This window comes from Sorex fumeus, unplaced genomic scaffold (assembly GCF_029834395.1).
Source record: "Sorex fumeus unplaced genomic scaffold, SorFum_2.1 ptg000122l, whole genome shotgun sequence".
In the NCBI taxonomy this organism is placed as follows: domain Eukaryota; kingdom Metazoa; phylum Chordata; class Mammalia; order Eulipotyphla; family Soricidae; genus Sorex; species Sorex fumeus.
This window is the reverse complement of record NW_026606179.1, coordinates 8,844,293-8,862,573: the sequence shown is the minus strand read 5'-3', so window position 1 is coordinate 8,862,573 and position 18,281 is coordinate 8,844,293. Positions and strand designations below refer to the sequence as shown.

The window sequence follows — 18,281 nt, the reverse complement described above, 5'->3', positions numbered from 1 at the left end:
GTAGGGGGCACACACAGGTTCACGGGTTCAACAGTTGTGGACTTGTGAACAGGTAGGTATATGGGGTGCACTTGGGAGGTGTCCGCATTTGTACTGGAGGGTGTGTGGAATGTGGAAGCTTGCACATGTGTGAATGTGTCTGCCTTCATAGGGGTGTGAGCGGTGTCTGAACCCCCGGGTGGGTGAGGTGAGCGTTTGTCTCTTTCTCCAGCCAACACCCCCAATCATCTCCCTCCCGCACCCCAAAACCATGCCATTGGTTCTATCGGCTTCTTTGCTAGGCAGGTGGATCTATGAAGGCCTAATTTTGGGCCCCGCGTGGGGGACTATGACATTTATTGATGCGTGCAGGGTGATCTGGGGCCTGAGCTCTGGGCAGCATCAGTGCCAGGGAAGCTCCAGGTCAACACTGGACTCCAGGGAGAATAACAGAGGCCAGGAGGCGGACGGCACAGCTGGATACTTCACTGGGCCATCCGTGGGCAGCCCCAGCTGGCTGTGTCTCCGCATTCAGGGGACTTCTCTTGGTGTCTGGAAGCAGGCACTGCCCATTTTCCCTGACACTGAGTGTCCGGGGTCACCTGCAGGCCAGTCTCCAAGAGCATAGCTCACCCAGACCCTGCCTCCAGGTGCTTTAAAGGACGTAGTCCCAAACGGTCGCCCCCTGGAGGACACTCGGACTTCTGCATGCACCCCTCAGAGACTGCAGCTGCTCATAGTGGGGCCAGGGTGGCATAGGTGCAGTCCTTGGTTGTGGGGTCTGCAGTCTGCGAGGGGGAAGTACCCGGGAGGCTCTGAGTGAGGGTGCGTTGGTCCAGCTGGGCGTAGGTCACCTCCTGGGGTCTCCTGCAGCAGGCGTCTAAGGAGAGGGTGAGGATGTTGGAGTATGGAGCTGGGAAGGAGGGAACCAGCCCCACAGCCAGGAACCCCCTCGAGTTCCCACCTAGATGGTCAGCGATGATGAAATTGGAGCTGTCCTCTCCACGGTTGGGACACAAGACATGCTATCTCTAGGACCTCCCTCTGGGCAGACCACGGGGATGTCCTGGGTGGAGGGTAGAGTCCAGCGTGGACACTGCCAAGTTCATGATAAGGTCCAGTTGGCACCTTCCCAGGACCCTGAGCCAGAGACACCCGCAAATCCATGATTCAGTCCCTTACATGGAGAGGGTACATGGGGCTTACCGGTGAGGCACTGTTCCTGTCCAGCATCAGGGCACCATCCACTGTGGCCAGATCTGGAGGAGATAGGGTGGCAGGCAGCTCCCAGGCAGGGGTGAGAGCAAACCAGAGGCACAGCATTTTAGCTCGGGGTGCATCAGTTTCTCTTGCTCACTTCTTTCTGGTCATCTTTCTCCCTCACCCTTCTCATACCTTCTCATTAGAGGAAGGACTAGGAGGAGAAAGTGGAGGAGGAGGAGAAGGAGGAGGAGGAAGAGGAGGGGAATGGGAATGGAATTGGGAGGGGGAAGGGGAAGTGGAAGCGGAAGAAGAAGAAGAAGAAGAAGAAGAAGAAGAAGAAGAAGAAGAAGAAGAAGAAGAAGAAGGAGGAGGAGGAGGAGGAGGAGGAGGAGCAGGAGGAGGAGGAAGAGGAGGAGGAGGAGGAGGAGGAGGAGGAGCAGGAGGAGGATGAGAGGGAGTGGGAGAGGGAGAGGGAGATTGAGAGGGGGAGGGGGAGGGAGAAGAGGAGGAAGAGGAGGAGGAGGAGGAGGAGGAGGGGAGAACTACAGAAATCTTTTCTTCCAGCGCTAACTGCCCACCTCCCAAAGCCTGTCCCCCGACACTCTATCCCTTTACCTGGTGTTTTCTCTGGGAGGCCACCTGTCAGGATGAAACTAGAAGGAGATATGTGTGAGTGTGGGGTCACCAGGTGCAGGGGTCTGGACAGGGCTCCGTCCCAGAGCCTCACCTCTCCTGCCATCTTCCCTCCTCGCCTTTGCCTCTGGGGGTCCCTGGGGATGATCAGGGGTGTGGATTAGGGAGAGGGCCTCTCCCAGCAATCTCAGGCCGGCCCGACCTCGCCACCCTCTCCCAGAGCCACCCACCGCGCTTCCAGCACTGGTGCAACAGGAGGAGGAGCAGTAGGATGAGCAGGAGGAAGGCAAGGGCGGCCGTGGGAATGACGTATGCGAGGTCCAGGGACGGGCCTGGGAGTGAAGAGGCGCGAGACCACGTGATCTGTTACCGATGCCACCTACATTCACTATGTACCGTACATGTTCAGTGATGGGCTTGGAGTGACATTCGGCTCACATTTCAGCTGCGCCTGGTTTTCTGCGCACGCATGCGCAGCTCCACCACTATCCTTAGTTTTGTTTTATTTTTGTTTTGGGGGTCCATTCCCAGTGATGCTCAGGGATTACTCCAGCTCTGTGCTCAGGGATCACTCCTGACGGCCTGGGGGACCATATGGGATGACGGGCATTGCCCGGTTTAGGGGAGTGCAATGCAAGTGCCCTGCCTGTTGCTCATAGCCCCAGCTGACACTCTCCACTGTCCTGTGTCCTCATTCACCTACCTGCGCAGGGGAGGGCAGCCCTGCTCAGGTTCAGCAGGTCGGGGGTGCAAGTGACAGGGCGCCTGCCAGGTCCAGGCCACCCCTATGGTGCAGTGGCCGGACATCCTTCCCACCTGCACACAGGAAGACCCTCCAAAGGAGGGTGAGAGCTCGGCCGAATCTGGATCTGTGGGGGAACGCGACATTGGTTCGTAGCAGGAACATGAAGGCAGCGGTGGGGACAGCAGGGCCCCCATGTCCTGACTCAGTCCAGTAGGGTCAGGACCAGAGGGAGGGTGACCTGGAGCACTACAGCTCCGTGGTAGATCTGAGCTGGTCTAGGTCTCTCTGTTCCTCCCAGGGTCACAACTGCAGTGGCAGGTGCATGCGGACAGGGGGCGCTGCTGTCCAATATGGGGCGCTACTATCGACCAGCAGGCGCTGTGTCCACCAGGGGGAGGTGCTGAGCTGCTGCAAACCCTCCACTGTCTCTGAGGAGAAAAACTGGTTGGAAAAGTGATAAAGAGTTTGGAGTCTGGGGTTCAGCCGGCTCTGGCTCTCACATCTTGAGCTTTGAGAGCTGAGGTCTGGGTCCAGTTGCTGGGAATGGGTTTGCAGCCTATGGCAGGAGGAGCCCTGACCTGTCCACTGCACCAGCTTGGACCCGGGGCCACCACCCCAGGTCCAGGGCAATCCCCAGGCCTGCCTGTGGCCTCTGAGTTTCCCAGCCCCTCACCCACCTCCCTGTAGTTTGGGCTGTCATCCCGAGGAGTGTTATTGGGTGAGGGAAGCTGAGGTGCTCCTGTGGACAAGACAGAGGGACACTGGGTCAGAGAGGGGCTGCCTGGGATAGGACGGGTCAGGGTCACTCCTGCAACCCCATTTCCTTACAAACTGGACTCTGGGAGCTTGGAGCCCCCCTCTGAGGCCCAGAGCAGGGGGGTGGAGGAGTGTTCCTCGATCGCACATGCAGGAGTCAACTTGCTCAGTGTTCCATCACCCCTCACCTATGCTGTCAGGGGACTGGGTCACAGACTCCCCACTGGGTCCACTGCTTGGGCCTTGGAACAAAGAGAGGGTGGGTCAGCAGGAGCCTGGGTAGTTGGGGGCTCTACTGAAGGACATGTGTTCCCTCACAGTCACCACAGCCCACTCCCACCCCACCTTGCAGGCCATCCCGGGTTCTCTGGCCAGGGCTGAGTGTCCAGGACAGGCAAGGTTCCCTGCATGGGGCTGAGTGTCGGGGGAATCTCATGCTATCTGGGCCATGGGACCCAGTTTTCCCAAGTGACAGAGGATCAGGGCTGTGGTCACGGCAGCTAGGGTAGGGTGGGGGTCCTGGGGCAAACCGGGCGTTCGATCAGAGACGTCCTCAGTTCTCACCACCAGCTCCAGAGGGTCACTACGATTAGACCAGAGGCCCTCTCTATGGTAGAGGCAGCGGTAAAAGCCCACGGATCTTTCATTCACTGTCGGGATGAGGAACTGGGCCTCTGTCTCGCCTGGATCACACCTGAACACGTTGTCTTCAGAGTTACAGCTCACACATGGGGAATTCACACAGTAACATCCCACACATTCCTGAGCCACGTGTCTCTCACATGTCAGATCCGTGTAGTTCCATTGCTCATGGGTTGGATTTTCACAGTTGTACTTGTTGTACTGCTTCTCTAGCCGGAATGTGTTGGTCCCAGCAGGACCCCTGCACACCAAGGTCACGGGCTGGCCCCAAGGTATGTCAGGGCCCGGCTGGGCTGAGATGGAGGGTGGAGAGATGAACCCTAGTGAGGATGAGAACAGGTCTTAGGGAGTTGATGGGGACGAACGCCACAGATCAGCTCCCTGATGCTCAATTCAGCATGTAAATGTGTCAGTGTGTGAGTGTGAGGAGGTGTGTGAGTGCGTGAATGTGAGTATATGGGTATGGATATGTGAGTGTGTACATGTTGTGTGAGTGTGAGTATATGTGTGTTTGCATGAGTGTGAATATTTGTGTTGAGTGTAAGTATATGTGTTAGCATATGATTATGTGTGCTTGTGTGTGAAAATATGTATGAGTATATGTGTGTGAATATGTGCATAGTGTGAATATGTGTTGAGTGTGAGTATATGTGTTAGTGTATGTAAATGCACAGGGTGTGAATATATGTATGTGCATGTGTGAGTGTGAATATATGTTGAGTGTGAGTACACGTGTTAATGTGTGTATGTGTGTGAGTGAGTATATGTGTGTGTACGAGTGTGAATAGATGTGTCAGTTTATGTGCGAGTTGTGCGTGTTTGAGTATATGTGTTTGTGTGTGTGAATATATGTGTGTATATGTGTGTGTGTGAGTACCTTTGTTTGAGTGTGAGCATGTGTGTGAGTACATGTGTGTGACTGAGTATATGTGTGTTTGAGAGTATTTGTGTGAGTGGGAGTATGAGTTTATGTGAGTGTGTGTGTGAACCTACAGAGCAGGGCACTACTCCCCCAATTCATTCTAGAACCTTACCCACACCCCTGCCCAGACGCCTGGCTGTTCTGGGCAGTGACTTTCTTGTCTCTGGTTGCGTCTTGGGCTTTGCTCTGGAACAGTGGTGGGAACCCGAACAGCTGTGGTCTGAGCACCCCGCTCCCACGAAACCCCACCGTCTGGGCAACCCTCTCCCACATACAACCTCCCCCTCCTCAGTGGACCCCGATTGTCTCCACCAGAGGGCAGTGGGGTGGGGTGGAATGGGGATTTGGAGGTGTAGAGGAGGCGAGAGGAAGATGGGGCAGCTTGAGTGCAGAGCAGGAATGGGGGCAGGATGAGGAGCCCAGGGCCAAAGCGGCCAGGGGGCAGTTATCTCTGCCAGGACACAAAAGCCTGAAAAGGCTCTAGAAAGTTCTCAGAGCCGAACACTCCCCCGCAAAGTCTGGTCCCTGCCTCCCCTGCCGTGCCCAACACACACACACACACACACACACACACACACACACACACACGCACACACACGTAGCACATGGCCCCACTAGTGTCCTGCAGGGCGCCATGGGGAGGGCAGATGGCCTGGCCCCTGACTGTCTGCTGCGCAGGGCTTGCCCTGGGAGGTCAGAGGCCTCTTAGCAGCAGAATTAAGGAAAGGACAGAGCTGGGGAGGGATGTGTTTGCGGGTGCTGCCAGGCAGCCTTTCCTAGCCTGGCTCCCTCGCCCAGAGGCAGGTTTGGGGACTGTGGGGACTCACCTGCCTGCTCCCGAGAGGGGCCCAGCTGGCCGAGGCACAGGGCTGAAACAGACCCTCCATGAGTACCAGGCAGTCCTGTACCTCTCAACTCCCCCACCCTGATGGACTTCACTCCCCAGACCCCAGAGCCTTTGGGTCAAACTCAAGAGCCACAGCGAGGGGGCCCCTCTGGCCCCCCCTTTCCACAGCTCCCTCCAGGACTCACCAAGGCTCAGAAGGACTCCGTGCAGGGGGGCCATGGTCCTCCCTACGGCCATGCGTGTTGCAGTGGCGACTGAGGCAGGTACAGGCTATGTGGGGACCCACACAGCCACTCCCCACAAAGGGGAACAGCCCAACCCTACCCCAATCAAGGTGCTTCCTGCCGGTCCCACAGACCTCCTGCCCTGTCCTGGCCCACACGGGGACTCTCTTGTCCCCTTGCGCTCCTCACAGCAGCCACTGGTTTTGGGTGAGGCCTGCGGTGCTGATCTGGGGCCTCCTCAGAGAGCGGCCGCAGCAAGGAGGGGGGCGTCCGCTGGGCTGCGTACTCATTTGTTGTTTTATTTCTGATTCTGGGCCACACCTGATGTGTTCAGTGCTTACTCTGGGCTCTGCACTCGGGGATCTCTCTGGCGGTCTTGGGGTGCATTGGGGGGGGTTGCCTTGGTGGTGCTTTGGGTTGAACCTGGGTTGGGCATGTGGAAGGCAAAGGCCCTTCCCACTGTGATTGATCCTTGCTCCCCTGGGGACCTGGGACACTCCTGACTCTGTGCTCAGGGCTCACTGTGGCAGGCTCGGGGACTGAGTGCAGTGCCGGAGAGGTCTGGGGAAGGCCTGCTTGCCTCCCCCAGCCGAGGAGAAACCAAAGCATTCAGGCACTTCTAGGACTGCTGGGACGGCAGAGCCACTGATTTCACAGGTCTGCCACTGGTTTCACAGGTCTGCCTTCTGGGGTCCCTCGCTCTCCCTCCTCTCTCCCACCGTGCCCCCCCGCCCCTCCCTTCCAGCTCTCATGCAGGCCTGTGTGCTGAGTGTGAAGATGCTCTGAGCAGCAGAATGGCAGGGAGCCATGACCACTCAGGATGTGGGGAGCTAGTTGCAACCCTGCAAGGAGCTGACGCTTAAAACAGGGGCTTCTTTCCACTCTCGCCTCTGTGCTTCCCCAGGCTGAGCTGAGGAAATAATATAGCTTTTCAAAAGGATTTCTTTGGTGGGGGGTAGGGAGGTGCTATTATTTTATTTTCACTTGTTGTGCAGGGGACCATGTGACACTGGGCACCTACTGTGGGTTCCCACATGCAAAGCTTGAACTCCCCAGACCCCGGGAGGCTCTGTCAGAAACCCAAGGCTGCCCAGCCCCTATCAGCCCCTAATCCAGGCCAGACCCGAGTGCCTTCTACCCAGAGTGGTGCTGTCTGTTTGCCCAAAACCTAAACTCATGTCCACATGTTTTTTGGGGGAAAGGAGGAAGCTCATATCCCCCTTTTCCTGACTCCGAGGTATCATTTTTACTTGTAATCTTCCTTTAATCACTAGATATATAATATCTAGTTAATATATCTCTAGTTAATATATCTCACGGCAGAGTCTGGCAAACTCCCTGTGTCGTACCCAATATGCCAAATATCAGTAACAATTATGGGTCTCACTCTCTTAAAGAGCCTTGAATATAATCTCAGGGCTAGGATGAAGGAGACGTTACTGGGGCCTGCTTGAGGCAATCGACGATTAACAGGATGATTTGTGATTTGATTTGTGATATCTCTATATATCAACATAATATATATAATAAATATATATATATATATTGCTTTCTGGGTCACATCGGCAGTGCTCAGGGGTTACTCCTGCCTCTGCACTCAGAAATCACTCTTGGAATAGTTCAGGGGACCATATGGGTGCTGGGGATTGAACTCGGGTGGGTGGTGTGCCAGGCAAGTGCCCCACCCACAGTACTATCATTTCAGCCCCAATTTTTTGAATTTTGCACTGAAAAACATTTTTTGAGGGTCAGAGATTAAGACATCTGCTCTCCATGTGGCCATTGGGGTTTCATCACCAGCACTCATTTGGTCCCCAAGCGTTGCCAGGAGTGATCCCTGAGCAGAACTGAGAGTCAGCTCTGAGCACCATTAGGTGTGGCCCAAAACAACAAACTAACAAGCTTTGAAACAAACTCAAATGATCACCTTGACTAGAATTTTGATTCAGTCCCTCTTTCCAAAGCCCTCATGACCAACTATCAGAAACTCAGTTCAAGTAGCCGGAAATGCCATAGAACAGAACAATGCATAGTATTACTATGTCTGGGTATTTTTTTGGTGGGGGAGGGGCACACCTGTGAGTCCTCAGGGCTTACTCCTGGCTCTGTGCTCAGAGGTGATTCCTGGTGGTACTCAGCTGACTCATATGGTGTTCTGGGGATCAAACCCAGATCGGCCACATGCCCTCCCTGCTGTGAAGTCCCCAGCGGGGACCTATGGCCCAGTACAGGAGGGCAACTAGTTCCCCCCTTTTAAATGTGCTTCCCCCCTTCATGATCACAGGCAACCAGAGCACATGCAGCCTCTGGCACTAAGCCTGGCCCTGCCCTCCCTCAACCACTGACTTGGGGCTTACTTGGTACTATGGTCCCATGGGTCTGCAGCCATGTCTGGGCTGGGTAGGGGTTAGGCACTTGCCTTGCACACAGCTGACTCATTGGGACCCCTGAGTATCACCAGGTGTCAACTACCCCCAAAAATATATGTTTGCACCACTGTCATGCAGAGCACGTCCTGCCTGCCTCTCCACTGCACCTCTCCACCCTGCACCCCTGCACTATGAGCCGCATTGCCACCCCATGCTTCCCCCTTTCAGAACACCTGAGTGTCTGGTCACAGCCCTTCTGGTCAGAGTCCTCCGTTGTCCCAAGAGTTCTCTCCTCTCGCTGACTGCGGAGTCCACGTCACCCCCCTTCACCCTCCCAAAGACCATTTGACTCAACCAGGATTCGGCTGTGACTTAGGCTGCTGTATTGATGCTCGGGTGTGTGTATGTGTGGTTGTATGTGTATGTGTCTGCATGTGTGGACTTGTACATGTGTGTATGTGGGTATGTATTGTATACACGTGTGTGTATATGTGTGCATGTGTATATGTGTATTCATGTGTGTATGTGTGCATGTGTGTACATGTGCATTTGTGTATGTACCTGTGTGTATGTGTGTTTGTGTGAGCATATGTGTGTGTGTGAGTTATCAGTGACTCTAGCTCAGTACTAAGGAGTTTGATTGTTGGAATCATGATAAGGGATGTTCCGATTTGCTGAGAGACAGAGGGACCGATAGACTGTGGGGCTGAGAGATGGAGGGGCTAAGAAACAGAGACGCTAAGAAACAGAAACAGGAGAGAGAGGGGCTGAGAGATGGGGGGCTGAGAGACAGACTGACTGAGAGACAGAGGTGATGAAAAAGTGTTAGGCTGAGAGACTGAGCGACTGAAAGATGCGAGGAGAGGGGACAGAGGGGCTCAGGGACTGGACCTGAGATACGGAGGGACTGAGAGCCGCGGGGGTCTGAGAGACCAAAGTCTGAGAGACAGGGGAGTAGGGAACAGGGGATAAGAGATGGAAGGGTTGAGAGACAGAGGGGCTGAGAGACTTTGGGCTGAGAGATGGAGGGGCTGAGAGACAGAGGCTTATAGCCGAGTGCTGAGTCAGATGGGCTGAGTGACGGGAGTGCAGAGACATAGTGGGGCTGAGAGGCAGAGGGGCTGAGACTGGGGGGCTGAGTAACAGAGACGCTGAGTGGTGGGTGGCTGTGCGACGGAGGGGCTGAGAGGTGGAGTGACTGAATGACTGTGGTGCGAACGACCAAGAGGCTGAGATTCAAAGGGTTTAGAGCCAGTGGTGCTGAGGAATGGAGGCTGGTAGGTGTAGGGTCTGGAGGACTCTGTAGCTGAGAGATGGGGGCCCAGGAGACAGTGTGTGATTTGCTGGTGAGCACATGCTCATTCAGACCATGTTCTGGTGAAAAGAACCGGATTCAGTGATGGCGTAAATGGGGGGTGAGACAGGCGTCCCTTGGGGTCTCTGTGGTCACGACTCTCCAGTCCCCAGCTGGCAGTGATGGAGGTTCAGGTGGCACCTTCAGACCCAGGTATGGCAGCTGAGCTAGACCTGCAGCATGTGAATCTCCCGTGACACTCGAGTGTCCAGAGGTATCAGAGGCTGAGAGGACGTGCACCCACAGTCCCCCAGAACCCCAGAATGAGGGAAGGAAGTGTCAGGAGTGACTCACCTTTCTGAGCAAGCATCTGCTGTCCAGCCAGAGCCCTGGCAGAGGAAACCCAGTGTCCTCTGTCCTCACAAATGATTTTTATTCTGCAGCTGGACTCTCGGCTCCTTTACCCGGGCAGAGGCCGGGCCTGGCCTGGGCCATTGCCTCTCCTCCATCTGCCCCTCTTCCAGGAAAATCATGGTGTGGAACCCGCCCTTTAACCCTCTGAAGACCAGGATGCCCCCTGCCTTCACAGCCTCAGTCCAGCCAGGAGGGAGAGAGGCCAATGCACACCGAGGCCCAGGGTCCCCCCAGAAGACACGTCAGCTCTGGGCCTGAGGAATAGGGAAGTGGACACAACGGCTGGCTCTCTTGAGGGTCATCTGCAGCCTTCAGGAAGGCCTGTTCCTTAGGGTCATCCCAGGGAGGACATACAGAAAGACAAGATAAAATAGAGAACTTGAGTGTGTGGTACCAAAGAAAAGAAGAAAAACCCAGCAACCTAGGACGTATCTCGGGAGAAGCAGACCCGAGCTCAGCTACAGAATAAGCTGCACACAGTGTACCCTGGCTCTGCGCTGGGCCCACCTGGCTGAGAAGACCCCCACCACACGGCTCCCTCTGCACAGTTGCTCAGGGCTGCTGCCTGGTCTGTGAACCATGGGGGCTGGCACTTTAAGGCAAAGTGGGAATGGGATCCTTGAGGCCTAGGAAAAGTGGGGACTTGCCATCCTGGCTGCATGTTTTCAGACTCAGTCACAACCGGTCACTCAACCTCTCGCCTACAACAGAAGAGGTGAGCCAGGGCATGTGCCCAATGTCAGGCCAAAGGCGGCAGAAATTCGAGGGTGAGAGTCGGGCCTGCAGGGTTTGGAGGACACACAGTGTCTGGTGTTAGAGGGCTGGAGTAGGGTAGGGATGAGAACCTTCAGCACTTCCTGGCTGCGCTCTGTCACAGGTGTAAGCTTGACCTCTCCAGCACCCTTCCCTCTGCAAGCATGAGCTCACCAGAACCCCCTCCGGTTCACTGTGCGTCCTGTATGGGGCACACACAGGTGCACAGGTTCAACAGGTGTGCACTCGTGAGCAGGTAGGTATATGTGGCGCACTTGTGAGGGGTTCGTATTTGTACCGGAGGGTGTGAGGGATGTAGAAGCTTTCACATGTGTGCATGTGTCTGCCTTCATAGGGGTGTGAGCGGTGTCTGAACACCCTGGGTGGGTGAGGTGAGCGTTTGTCTCTTTCTCCAGTCAACACCCCCAATCATCTCGCTCCCGCACCCCAAAACCATGCCATTGGTTCTATCGGCTTCTTTGCTAGGAAGGTGGAGCTACGAAGGCCTGATTTTTGGCCCCGTTTGGGGGACTATGACATTTATTGATGCGTGCAGGGTGATCTGGGGCCTGAGCTCTGGGCAGCATCAGTGCCAGGGAAGCTCCAGGTCAACACTGGACTCCAGGGAGAATAACTGAGGCCACGAGGCGGACGGCACAGCTGGAGACTTCACTGGGCCATCCGTGGGCAGCCCCAGCTGGCTGGGTCTCCACATTCAGGGGACTTCTCTTGGTGTCTGGAAGCAGGCACTGCCCATTTTCCCTGACACTTAGTGTCCGGGGTCACCGGCAGGCCAGTCTCCAAGAGCATAGCTCACCCAGACCCTGCCTCCAGGTGCTTTAAAGGATGTAGTCCCAAAAGGTCGCCCCCTGGAGGACACTTGGGATTCTGCATGCACCCCTCAGAGACTGCAGCTGCTCACAGTGGGGCCAGGGTGGCATAGGTGCAGTCCTTGGTTGTGGGGTCTGCAGTCTGTGAGGGAGCAGTACCCTGGGGCCTCTGAGTGAGGGTGCGGTGATCCAGCTGGGCGTAGGTCACTTCCTGGGGGCCTCCTGCTGCAGGCGTCTAAGGAGAGGGTGAGGATGTTGGAGTATGGAGCTGGGAAGGAGGGAACCAGCCCCACAGCCAGGAACCCCCTCGAGTTCCCACCAGATGGTCAGGGATGGTGAGAATGGAGCTGTCCTCTCCACGGTTGGGACACAAGACATGCTGTCTCTAGGACTTCCCTCTGGGGAGACCACGGGGATGTCCTGGGTGGAGGGTAGAGTTCAGCGTGGACACTGCCAAGTTCATGATAAGGTCCAGTTGGCACCTTCCCAGGACCCTGAGCCAGAGACACCCGCAAATCCATGATTCAGTCCCTTACATGGAGAGGGTACATGGGCTTACCGGCGAGGCCCTGTTCCTGCCCAGCATCAGGGCACCATCCACTTTGACCAGATCTGAAGGAGATAGGGTGGCAGGCAGCTCCCAGGCAAGGGTGAGAGCAAACGAGGGGCACAGCATTTCAGCTCGGGGTGCATGAGTTTCTCTTGCTCTCTTCTCTGTAATCATCTTTCTCCCTCACCCTTCTCATACCTCCTCAGTGGAGGAAGGATTAGGAGGAGGAAGTGGAGATGTAGGAGAAGGAGGAGGAGGAAGAGGAGGGGAATGGGAATGGGAATGGGAAGGGGAAGGGGAAGGGGAAGGGGAAAGGGAAGAAGAAGAAGAAGAAGAAGAAGAAGAAGAAGAAGAAGAAGAAGAAGAAGAAGAAGAAGAAGGAGAAGGAGAAGGAGAAGGAGAAGGAGGAGAAGGAGAAGGAGAAGGAGAAGGAGAAGGAGAAGGAGAAGGAGAAGGAGAAGGAGAAGGAGAAGGGGAAGGAGAAGGGGAAGGAGGAGAGGGACAGGGACAGGGAAAAGAGGAGGACGAGGAGGAGGAAGAGGAGGAGGAGGAGAATGAGAGAAACCTTTTCTTCCGGCGCTAACTTCCCACCTCCCACAGCCTGTCCCCCCACACTCTCTCCCTTTACCTGGTGTTTTGTCTGGGAGGCCACCTGCCAGGATGAAACTAGAAGGAGATATGTGTGAGTGTGGGGTCACCAGGTGCAGGGGTCTGGACAGGGCTCCGTCCCAGAGCCTCACCTCTCCTGCCATCTTCCCTCCTCGCCTTTGCCTCTGGGGATCCCTGGGGATGATCAGGGGTGTGGATTAGGGAGAGGGCCTCTCCCAGCAATCCCAGGCCTGCCCGACCTCGCCACCCTCTCCCAGAGCCACCTACCGCGCTTCCAGCACTGGTGCAAGAGGAGGAGAAGCAGTAGGATGAGCAGGAGGAAGGCAAGGGCGGCCGTGGGAATGATGTACACGAGCACCAGGGACGGGCCTGGGAGAAGAGAGGCGTGAGATCACGTGGTCTGTTACCGATGCCACCTAGATTCACTATGTACCATACATGTTCAGTGATGGGCTTGGGGCGACATCCGGCTCACATTTCAGCTGCGCCTGGGTTTCTGCGCACGCATGCGCAGCTCCACCACTATCCTTAGTTTTGTTTTGTTCTACTTTTGTTTTGGGGGGCCATTCCCAGTGATGCTCAGGGATTACTCCCGCTCCGTGCTCAGGGATCACTCCTGACGGCCTGGGGGACCATATGGGATGACGGGGATTGCCCGGCTTAGGGGAGTGCAAGGCAAGTGCCCTGCCTGTTATTCATAGCCCCAGCGGATACACTCCACTGTCCTGTGTCCTCATTCACCTACCTGCGCAGGGGAGGGCAGCCCTGCTCAGGTTCAGCAGGTCGGGGGTGCAAGTGACAGGGCGCCTGCCAGGTCCAGGCCACCCCTATGGTGCAGTGGCCGGACATCCTTCCCACCTGCCCACAGGAAGACCCTCCATAGGAGGGTGAGAGCTCGGCCGAATCTGGATCTGTGGGGGAACCCGGCTTTGTTTCATAGCAGGAACATGAAGGCAGCGGTGGGGACAGCAGGGCCCCCATGTCCTGACTCAGCCCAGTTGGGTCAGCACCAGAGGGAGGGTGACCTGGAGCACTACTGCTCCGTGGTAAACCTGAGCTGGTCTAGATCTCTCTGCTTCTCCCAGGGTCACAACTGCAGTGGCAGGTGCATACGGACAGGGGGCGCTGCTGTCCAATATGGGGCGCTACTATCCACCAGCAGGCGCTGCATCCACCAGGGGGAGGTGTTGAGCTGCTGCAAACCCTCCACAGTCTCTGAGGAGAAAAACTGGTTGGAAAACTGATATAGAGTTTGGAGTCTGCGATTCATCTGGCTCTGGCTCTCACATCTTGAGCTTTGAGAGCTGAGGTCTGGGTCCAGTTGCTGGGAATAGGTTTGGAGCCTATGGCGGGAGGAGCCCTGACCTGTCCACTGAACCAGCTTGGACTCGTGGCCACCACCCCAGGGCCAGGGAAATCCCCAGGTCTGCCTGTTGCCTCTGAGCTTCCCAGCCCCTCACCCACCTCCCTGCAGTTTGGGCTGTCACCCCGGGGAGTGTTATTGGGTGAGGGAAGCTGAGGTGCTCCTGTGGACAAGACAGAGGGACACTGGGTCAGAGAGGGGCTGCCTGGGATAGGATGGGTCAGGGTCACTCCTGCAACCCCATTTCCTTACAGACTGGACTCTGGGAGCTTGGAGCCCCCCTCTGAGGCCCAGAGCAGGGGGGTGGAGGAGTGTTCCTCGATCGCACATGCAGGAGTCAACTTGCTCAATGTCCCATCACCCCTCACCTGTGCTGGCAGGGGCCTGGGTCACACACTTCCCACTGGGTCCACTGCTTGGGTCTTACAACAAAGAAAGGGTGGGTCAGCAGGAGCCTGGGGAAGTTGGGGGCTCTACTGAAGTACATGTGTCCCCTCACAGTCACCACAGCCCGCTCCCGCCCCACCTGCAGGCCATCCCGGGTTCTCTGCCCTGAGCTGAGTGTCCAGGACAGGCCGGGTTCCCTCCATGGGGCTGAGTGTCGAGGGCATCTCGAGCTATCTGGGCCATGGGACCCAGTGCTCCCAAGTGACAGAGGGTCAGGGCTGTGGTCACGGCAGCTAGGGCAGTGTGGGGGTCCTGGGGCAAACCTGGTGTTTGATCAGAGACGTCCTCAGTTATCACCACCAGCTCCAGGGGGTCACTACGCTCAGACCAGAGGCCTCTTATACCGTGGAGGCAGTGGTAAAAGCCCACGAAGTTTCTATTCACTGCGAGATGATGAACCGGGCCTCTGTCTTGTGTGAATCACACCTGGACCTGTTGTCTTCAGAGTTACAGCTCACACATGATGAATTCACACAGTAACATCCATCACATTTCAGAACCTTGTGTCTCTCACATGTCAGATCCGTGTATTTGCATTGCTCATGGGTTGGATCTGCGCAGCTGTACATGTTGTTCTGCTTCTCTAGCCGGAATGTGTTGGTCCCAGCAGGACCCCGGCACACCAAGGTCACGGGCTGGCCCCAGGATATGTCAGGGTCCGGCTGGGCCGAGATGGAGGGCGGAGAGAGGAGCCCTAGTGAGGATGAGAGCAGGTCTTAGGGGGTTGATGGGGACGAAACCCACAGATCAGCCCCCTGATGCTCAATTCAGCATGTGAATGTGTCAGTGTGTGACTGTGGGGAGGTGTGTGAGTGTGTGAATGTCAGTAAATGGGTATGGATATGTGAGTGTGTACATATTGTGTGAGTGTGAGTAGATGTATGTTTGCATGAGTGTGAATATTTGTGTTGAGTGTAAGTATATGTGTTAGCATGTGATTATGTGTGCTTGTGTGTGAAAATATGTGTGAGTCTCAATGCCTCTTTGGCTGATCACAGCGCCCAGGAGGAGAGAGAGAACAGGGGGGAATGCCCTGCCACAGTGGCAGGGGGGGATGGGGGGATGGGAGGATGGGGGGGGAGGGATATTATCCTGGTGGTGGAAAATGGGCACTGGTGGAGGGATGGGTATTTGATCGGGGTATGACCGAGATCCAAGCACAAAAATTTGTAAATCTACAACTGTACCTCATGTCGTTTCACTAATAAAAAAGGAAAAAAAATAAAATAAAATATGGAGAAAACTATCACAATTATATTTAATAACTAACTACTTGAATCTTATTCTTGGACTTTGAGGGTTTAGCAATGTTAATACCAAATGGAGAATTTCTGCACTAAATGATATTGAAATAATTCTATAAATTTAGGAACTTAACCTGCATCTTGGTATTCAGGGAGACACATACCGTAATAAAAATCATAAAAACTGTAAAAAAAAAAAAAGAAAAAAAGAAAATATGTGTGAGTATATGTGTGCGAATATGTGCATAGTGTGAATATGTGTTGAGTGTGAGTATATGTGTGAGTGTATGTAAATGCACAGAGTGTGAATATATGTGTGTGCATGTGTGAGTGTGAATATATGTGTTGAGTGTGAGTACATGTGTTAATGAGTGTATGTGTGTTAATGTGTGTATGTGTGTGAGTGAGTATATGTGTGACACGAGTGTGAATAGATGTGTCAGTATATGTGCGAGTGTGTGCGTGTTTGAGTATATGTGTTTGTGTGTGTGAATATATGTGTGTATATGTGTGTGACTGTGTGAGTACATTTGTTTGAGTGTGAGCATGTGTGTGAGTACATGTGTGTGACTGAGTATATGTGTTTGAGAGTACGTGTGTGAGTGGGTGTATGAGTTTATGTGAGTGTATGTGTGAACCTACAGAGCAGGGCACCACTGCCCTCGTTCTTTCTAGAACCTTACCCACACCCCTGCCCAGATGCCTGGCTGTTCTGGGCAGCAACTTTCTTGACTCTGGTTGCATCTTGGGCTTTGCTCTGGAACATTGGTGGGAACCCGAACAGCTGTGGTCTGAGCACCCCTCTCCCAAGAAACCCCACCGTCTGGGCAACCCTCTCCCACAGACAACCTCCCCCTCCTCAGTGGACCCCGATTGTCTCCACCAGACCAGCCGTGGGCAAGTGCCCCGCCTGGAGGCAGCGCCTAGGGCTTGGCTTGCTTCCACCCAGCGCCCCTCATCCTACCAGCCCTCGGGGTTCTGTCCATCCCTGAATCCTCGACCCTGGTGCTGAGGCCCAGCCCTTGGGCGGGCAGTCCGAACTAGGCCAGAGTTTAATGGGCTGAGCTGCGGTGGGGTGGGGTGAGATGGGAATTTGGAGGTGTAGAGGAGGCATGAGGAAGCTGGGGCAGCTTGAGCGCGAAGCAGGAAAGGGGGCAGAGTGCAGAGCCCAAGGCCAGAGGGGCCAGGGGGCAGTTATCTCTGCCAGGACACAAAGGTCTCAACAAGACCTAGAGAGTGTTCAGGGCCGAGCACTCGCCTGCAGAGTCTGGGCCCTGCCTCCCCTGCTGCGCCCAACACACACACACACACACACACACACACACACACACACACATACACACACACACACACACACACACACACGTAGCACATGGCTCCACTAGTGTCCTGCAGGGCGCCATGGGGAGGGCGGATTGCCTGGCCGCTGACTGTCTGCTGCGCAGGGGTTGCACTGGGAGGTTAGAGGCCTCTTAGCAGTAGAATTAAGGAAAGGACAGAGCTGGGGAGGGATGTGTTTGCGGGTGCTGCCAGGCAGCCTTTCCTAGCCTGGCTCCCTCGTTCAGAGGCACGTTTGGGGACTGTGGGGACTCACCTGCCTGCTCCCGAGAGGGGCCCAGCTGGCCGAGGCACAGGGCTGAAACAGACCCTCCATGAGTACCAGGCAGTCCTGTACCTCTCAACTCCCCCACCCTGATGGACTTCACTCCCCAGACCCCAGAGCCTTTGGGTCAAACTCAAGAGCCACAGCGAGGGGGCCCCTCTGGCCCCCCCAGTCCACAGACTCCTCCAGAACTCACCCAGGCTCAGAAGGACTCCGTGCAGGGGGGCCATGGTCCTCCCTACGGCCATGCATGTTGCAGTTGCGACTGAGGCAGGTACAGGCTACGTGGGACCCCACACAGCCACTCCCCACAAAGGGGAACAGCCCAACCCCACCCCACTCAAGGTGCTTCCTGCTGGTCCCACAGACCTCCTGCCCTGTCCTGGCCCACAGGGTGACTCTCTGGTCCCCTTGCACCTCCTCACAGCAGCCACTGGTTTTGGGTGAGGCCTGCGGTGCTGACCTGGGGCCTCCTCAGAGGGTGGCCGCAGCAAGGAGGAGGGCGTCTGCTGGGCTGCACACTCATTTGTTGTTTTGTTTCTGATTCTGGGCCACACCTGGCTGTGTTCAGGGCTTACTCTGGGCTCTGCACTCAGGGATCTCTCTGGCGGTCTTAGAGTGCGTTGCAGGGGTGCCTTGGTGGTGCTGTGGTTTGAACCTGGGTTGGGCATGTGGAAGGCAAAGGCCCCCCCTACTATGTTTGTGCCTTGCTCCCCTGGGGGGTCTGGAATACTCCTGACTCTATGCTTAGGTCTCGCTCACTCCTGGCAGGCTTGGGGACCCAGTACAGTGCCGGGTGAGGCCTGGGGCAGGCCTGCCTGCCTCCCCATGCCAAGGAGAAACCAAAGCTTTCA

At 55.7% G+C, this 18,281-nt stretch overlaps 1 protein-coding gene across 1 annotated transcript; it reads right to left on the bottom strand.

Moving 5' to 3' along the window:
• Positions 1 to 713: 713 nt before the first annotated feature.
• Positions 714 to 17,657, bottom strand: LOC130044501 (killer cell immunoglobulin-like receptor 3DL2). Its single transcript, XM_056137239.1, has 10 exons — positions 17,624 to 17,657; positions 15,095 to 15,274; positions 13,038 to 13,139; positions 12,171 to 12,223; positions 11,771 to 11,846; positions 4,099 to 4,278; positions 3,847 to 3,999; positions 2,046 to 2,147; positions 1,186 to 1,238; positions 714 to 767 (listed from the first exon to the last, which is right to left on the bottom strand). The coding sequence occupies exons 1-10, from the start codon at positions 17,655 to 17,657 to the stop codon at positions 714 to 716; spliced, it is 987 nt and encodes a 328-aa protein (XP_055993214.1).
• Between the last annotated feature and the right edge of the window lie 624 nt (positions 17,658 to 18,281).